A 7,007-nucleotide genomic window follows, 5' to 3' on the forward strand; every position below is an offset into this window, starting at 1 on the left:
TCATTTCTTAGAAAGTAATACCGGTTAAGTTTTAGAAGAAAGAAATTTCCATTACACAACTGACTAGAAAATCTCAAATGCAACTAAGCAGCTATGCTATAGTTCAGTATGTACCATTACATTGTTCTGGGCTAGTGTACATTTCAGTTTAACACAGAACTGCATTTTGGGTTTTAGAAAGGCAGCAATAGTTATATTTTGGCTTTTATTCTAGATGCTTAACACAGTAAAGGCAACAGTTGAAGCATATTAAGTAAAGGTAGTTCTAATTAAATGATGATCAACACAATCTCTACCAACCTACATACACTGTATAATGCTTACATGGAATGAAACCAGTGCACTTAATTGGTATTTTACACACACACACACACACACACAGAACTAAAAAAACATCAAAAGCAGTCATTCTACATGTACTATGGTTACACATTAAAAATGCAATTATAGGGCGCCTGGGTGGCTCAGTGGGTTAAGCCGCTGCCTTCGGCTCAGGTCATGATCTCAGGGTCCTGGGATCGAGTCCCGCATCGGGTTCTCTGCTCCGCGGGGAGCCTGCTTCCTCCTCTCTCTCTCTCTGCCTGCCTCTCTGCCTACTGGTGATCTCTCTGTGTCAAATGAATAAATAAAATCTTAAAAAAAATAAAAATAAAAATAAAATAAAAATGCAATTATACCATAGACCTAAAGTAATATGAACAGCACTACTTGATATGTAAGATAAAGGTGACTGGTTCTAACACAGAGCTAAGCCTGTATCAGTCATTCTAATCATAATGGCTTGTAAAAGCATGGGGTTTCCAATAGAGAAACTACTCTATGAAAATCAGTTAAAATCTATCCAAAGTTTGACATCAGTAAAACCAGGATAAGGCTACAATGATCTTGAAGTGTGAACAAGATATCCAATCAGAACAGTAAGATTCCCAGCCATAATGTAAGATAGAAAGGTCTTCATACAGCATATGCTCTCTGGCTCCTAGAAAGCTTCATGTGCATAAGATAAAGATAAGTTGCCCAAGAAGTAAACTGGAGTTCAGTGAAGTTGCCACTGTGCCATGACTTTTAAACCTCAGGAATGGTATGATCCATCAGGCTTTTCATAATGCTTGGTGCCATCCGTTTAATAATATGTTCAAAGATAAAAGCAGGCATGATTGTAATAGTAACTACTGTCTCAGATGTTGACAGTATGTCTGCAATTTGAGAATCCTTCAGCCCAATGACATTCTCTGCCCATTGACTTCACAGATGTTATGTTCTGTGAGAAGACCATTTCTGGCTGCAGAACTATCTTTCACTATGGATGTTATCTTTCCATTTTTAAAGATAAAGCCAACATGTCCAGTACTATCCTTATGCATGGTAACTGTCCGTTCAAAGGGCCTGTCACGAACAGTCATAGTAATCTTCTCTCCAAAAGCTGTTTGAGTACCTAGTGTGCTTTATCAGAGCTCCAGCCTGCACAGTTTTCCCCATTGATCTGGAGTACTTGGTCCCCAAATCTCAGACCAACCAATGAGGCTGGAGAATTTGCCTGGACCAGATAAACAAATATGCCATTATCTATTGATTTAAGCCTGAGCCCAATTTTTCCATCTTGATCCTTATACAAAATGATTTCACGAATCCCTTGCTTAATTTCTGCTCTATGAATTCCAACATCATTACCAGTTACAGGAGCCACCATATAGTTCATACTAGAAGGTCTTGCCACCAACTGCCCCAGAACTGGTGCTCCAGGGACCACGGCCATATTTGCACGGATTTCTTCTTCATTTAAACTCAGGCCCATGTACTGGGAGAGCTCCGGATACAATTTAGGATAGAGATTTCCATCTCGAGAGATGGGAGCAGAAGTTTCAGACAAAATTGCTGGGTTGCCAGGGTTTGCAGAAAAGGCAGTTTGAGCCTGAATAACTTTGTCTACCTTCAGGTCTTCAAGAGATGGGTACAGAGACATTTTTGCAGGATTTTTCTAGGCCACAAGGACCCACTCGCCGCCGTTACTGCCCCGCCGCCTCCAGTAACTGGCCTCTAACACTCTTTCTTAACCGATAAAATCATTTTCATATGAGCATACATTTTCTAAAAACACGCATGTAAATAAAATCTTAAAAGTATACACATAGACAAAAAGATACTTCTTCTCAGTATGTGAAAATGCATTAGGTTCTATATGGATACTTGTTTGCAAGTGTCCCTATAAGTATTTTTCCATTACTGATAAAATGTCTGCAAAATCCCACTGAAAAAGGTAATACTACAGATGGGATGACATTTTTAAACACGAATGCCACCTGGAAACTGGTCTTCTCTACATTGTACTTAAGTTCTTATTTCAAGACATTTCAAAATACCACATTTTCAGAACATGAATGACCCAGGTGATTTATTCACTCAAACCTTCAACATCTATTCATGCTGTATTTACTATGTTCCTGAATGCTACGAACAGATGAATGAATAAATTAGAAGCCAACATTCCTACTATCACAGAGCTTCTATTAGAAAAGTTAGAGATACGCTTTTTTAAAAAAATAAAAGCTGGTGCTGATGGAAGAAATTTCCTGTGGGTGGAGAGAGTGCATTCTTCAGAGAGGTGGTCAGGAAAATCTCTGAGAAGGGACCCGTATGGAAGCGCCAGCATATGGAGTTACTGGGACAGGACAGAACAGGCAAAGGGTACAGCAGAGCGTGAGGATCCCGTGCAGAGAAAGCCACGGGAAAAAGGCAAACATCAGAAAATGAGGTGTCAGAGTAGGACAGGGTTAGGATTTCATGGGCTCTGCAGACCATGGTACTGACTAGGATTTTACTCTGAGTTGGGCGAGAAAATGTGAGGAAGAGGAGAGCAAAGGTGAAAATACAAAAGAATAAAACACTATTATTAGTTTGGTATCAGATGAATATAACTTACTTATAATCCTCCAAACAACTTTGAGGCAGGGATCAGTGTATTTCCATTTTCCATGTGAGGAAACGACAGGCATAAGGAAAAATCTGTTCAAGTATATGGCTAGTAAGTGAAAGGCCAGAATTTTACCCAGACCTAATTATGAAACTTCTGTACCTCCTTCTATTGTCCAGTGTGAAAATGACCCTCTAACACTTTCAAACAATGACTACATTCCAATTAGACACACTGTTAAGTCTGATACGATACTTATCAGAAGCTAAGTAGGTATATTAGATTTCCTGTCACAAGTTTTTTTTAGGATCCATAGCAAGAAAACCATACATTAAGAAGCCATTCCTCAGAGATGGGGTTACAGCATCCAAACAGAGGATCCATGGCTGGCCCCCAACTCAAAGGTTCATGTACGTGGAACACCAAAATTCAACAATCACAGAGTGCATTTCAGCTCATTTCAGCATTCCCACCACTAGGCCCCAATCAACAACCAGTCAGCCTCTCCTCCTCACCTTACCTAGCAGGATGCAACTCAAGCAAAACTCTGGGCTGATGCTAACATACATGTAAAATCCAGTGCAGAAAAAACCATTTTCCCGGTACTAACAACCCGAGTCATTCACGGGGTAAGTTCAAAGATGTGTCTTCTTGAGATCAGCGAAGGCCAGGTCAAGTGCCAGAGAAGCACCACTGAAGACCCACGACCCGTCAGTCTGGAAGCAGATACTCACTGGTGGCGGCTCAAACACCACGAATACCGCAAGCCCATCCTATCCGGGCCCCGGCGTCATACTGCAGCTTTAAGAGTAAAGCAGCCCTCCCAAAGGCACGTTTTGCTGAGTCTCCCTCTGACGGGAACTGCGGCATCTAGTTCCTGGTCTGAGTGCTGCTGCAATCTCGTCCCTGAAGCCACCTCACAGCCACGGTGCCGAGCCTTAGGGAGTCCTACGAGATCAAATGCAACTGCACAGAAATGCAGCGGGAGAGGCGAAATGCCAGGAACAGGGGGGTGGGTGCACGGAGGGTGACCGATGCCCCCACAATAGATAGAAGGTTACTATGTTAGGTGCTTGTAAGGAACACATTGCTAGACTAGCTCACGTCCATGCACACGATACTCCGTTCTTCTCCCCTTCCCTTTTTTTTTCTTTTGACCTTATACTGTCACTCTGCCCTCAACTAATACAGAAAGAATGCAGAGGAAAGAGGGCACATAATTTGAGCAACAACTGAGTATCAGCGATTTGCTATAAATTCTGCGATGTTAAATAACTGAAAACGAAACTTTTCTAAGGTAATGGCCAGAACATGCTGGAAAGTTAGGCAGACTTGCTTCCATTCTTTACTCTGACGGTGCCACTTGTATGATCTTGGGTCAGTTACCGAATGTTCCCCGTGGCTCAGTTTCCTCATCTGTGAAGTGGGAATGCTGGATTTGCTGGGAGAGCCAACAAGCATGCATGTGAAGTATCAGCATGGTGTCTGGACCTCCCACCGCACTCAACAAATTGTGACTATAAGGGATACTCTAGGGCTGGTGTAATTCTAAGGAACAAAAAAGAAGACAGTTTTTGAGTTATGTGTTTTTTAAAAAGGCACAGAACCTTTGCTTGTGAGTTAACTGTCGGACAACTAAAACGACACCCACATCACCCCACCACTATTTACTACCAAAAATCCAAGAGGAAACTGGGGCTCTTCTTCCTGGCTGTGTCAAGGGATTGTTAGCATTGTGGGGGAGGCTGACCAGGAAAAAAACGTGTCAGAAGCTGGACAGTGGTGCAGAGAGGTCCTCTTTACACACAGCTGAGCGGTCATCTTATTTTCAATGGGTCTTCCTCCCTAGCTCTCCAGGCAGAGGAACACGCCCAGTTTCTAAGAACTTCACAAGCATGTTCCCATTTATCCCAAGAGACCTAGATGCACATGTTAGCATTTCCCATTGTACAGACGAGAAAAGTGAGGCTCTTAGGCAATTCTCAGTCAGGACACACCCATGTTCCGACTCTCCCACGGTGAAGGCTGAACAGCCAGGTGCTTTGGTCCAATATGATTTTGGCCAAAAGGATTATTTGACATGCTTAGTTTTTTTCCTTAATAAGCACTTTAATTTCTGTTAATAATACATGCACGTAAAATTTTCAAGTCATTCTTTCTGTAGGTATTCCCTTAAGGAAACTCCCCAAAGTGACCAAATAAAAATCACATATAATGGTTACGAAAGGTTTATATGTTCTAGAGTATAGCGGACTCGCCCATCAAGTCCATCCTCTAGGCTCCTATTTTCTTCCACCAGGGTCCACAGTGAAGTCAGAAATGTTGTCAAGATCACGTGCTGTTGCCACAGAGAACCTGCTACCAGAGGTTAAGCTGTGTGACTACAGCTCTCTGAAGAAAAATGCTGAGGCCTGAAGTTGTAGGGCACCCAGAGCAAACACAGGCTAGGGCCATTTGCATGCACAGAGCAAGAAGTACACACAAGGGAACACAAGACATATGGAAGAGCTTTGTTATTCCAACCAATGTGCAACACCAATCCATCTTCTTATGAAGTCCAAGACAGTGTAAAAGTTCAGAGGTTTTATAGTTATAAACTGCTTCAAATTATTGGTCCATGACTTAGCAGCTGTGGTGATTACCTTTTGAAATGAGAATATGTCCATCTCCAAAGAGTTGGAGAGAGAATAAAATATACAAGAATTTATGCAAAGTGCCTAGCACAAATACAATAAATGACAGCTGGTGCTATTGTTATATAAATACATATATTATTCTCGGAAAGTGCATTCTGCAATTTTCCAGCATGCTGCCACACAGGTCAACAACCTTGAGATTACCATTTGAATGGATTTCTAAAAAAACTAGGAAATGTCGAGGCACCTGGGTGGCTCAGTGGGTTCAAGCCTCTGCCTTTGGCTCAGATCATGAATCTCAGGGTTCTGGGATCAAGCACTGCATCGAGCAGAGAGCCTGCTTCCCTTCCTCTCTCTCTCTGCCTGCCTCTCTGCCTACTTCTGATCTCTGTCAAATGAATAAATAAAATCTTAAAAAAAAACTAGGAAATGTCAAAATTCTTAAAATGCTTCCATTCCAAATTTACCAGAAAAGAAAAAAAAGTCATTGAGAACCACATCAATGAATCAACTAATTAAATGATCTTGTTTAGAAGACTGATAATGTTATCAAACATGCTTCCTCACAAAATCCTATCAAGAAGTTTAAAAACATCCTAAAAGGACAGGCTTGTGAAGAACAGTAATTCACTCTCCTGGCGGCCTTGGGCTGGCTATTTAAGCCTCTAGAAACTTTCCCATTTCTAGAGGAATACGGACTATATTTACACCTCAGAGGATTTGCTGGAAGGTCTAAATGAGAACACACTGAAGTACCAAAGTAGCAGGTACCCAGAAAATGTGTGTGCCCACCCCCACTTCCAATTTCCACTCAGTTCTACAACCTTATCTTCACCAGAACAGAGACCCAGATCACAACAGTGAGAAAGGGGGATGGGTGTGAACGGACAGACGTAAAGATGGGCAGACAGATGGGACTTGGAGCCAGAGAAATGTCAAGTTTAAAAAAAAAAAAAAAAATCCCTGTCTCTGGCTACTTTTTTGAAAGTAAGTTTGTACATTTGCTTCATTCTTTCTCCTCTTAAGCAAAAGCAAAGGCTGCAAACGTGCTTTGTGCTCGATGGGCTCCTGAGGAACCCACTTGTCAAGAGGACGCCAAGAGCAAGCCTGAAGAGGCAGTCGCTGTGTCCACAGAAGGTCTTGCTTAACAGCACTCCGCTCATTGTGCAATCAGTACACAGGAGTAGTCACTGTACCCTCTGACCCTGACCCCAGGCTCAAGTGTAAAAGTGTTAAAAGAAGGACTTGAGAATAGAATCACTTTGAGAGGAGCGGATCTGCCATACCAGATAAGAACAAACCCCCACCTAGTGCCTCGTGTCTGCCAGGCTGCGTCTGTGCTCTGCGTGTGCACACATGTGTCCTCTGTACCTGGACAGGTCCTTGGACTTTGCCCTTGAGCCTGGTTCTGTTACGCTGTAGCCTTGTACTTCTAGCCACTCACTTCACCTCCACTTCCT

General features: G+C 42.4%; 1 protein-coding gene and 1 pseudogene across 10 annotated transcripts in view; both read right to left on the reverse strand.

Annotated features, from left to right (window-relative positions):
- The window catches only part of AKAP13 (A-kinase anchoring protein 13), a 179,085-nt gene extending 173,555 nt beyond the window's left edge, over positions 1-5,530 (reverse strand). For 7 of the 10 annotated variants that reach the window (XM_032342095.1, XM_032342093.1, XM_032342094.1 and 4 more), the window contains exon 1: positions 3,646-5,530. In XM_032342095.1, the coding sequence (XP_032197986.1) occupies positions 3,646-3,683 (38 nt within the window). In that variant the 5' untranslated portion in view covers positions 3,684-5,530. The remainder of the gene's footprint in view (positions 1-3,645) is intronic. The other 3 variants (XM_032342098.1, XM_032342097.1, XM_032342096.1) reach the window with 1 other exon arrangement.
- On the reverse strand, positions 666-2,045 carry LOC116590384 (annotated as a pseudogene).
- Positions 5,531-7,007: the final 1,477 nt, after the last annotated feature.

The sequence above is a fragment of the Mustela erminea genome, chromosome 5, assembly GCF_009829155.1.
Source record: "Mustela erminea isolate mMusErm1 chromosome 5, mMusErm1.Pri, whole genome shotgun sequence".
NCBI lineage: Eukaryota > Metazoa > Chordata > Mammalia > Carnivora > Mustelidae > Mustela > Mustela erminea.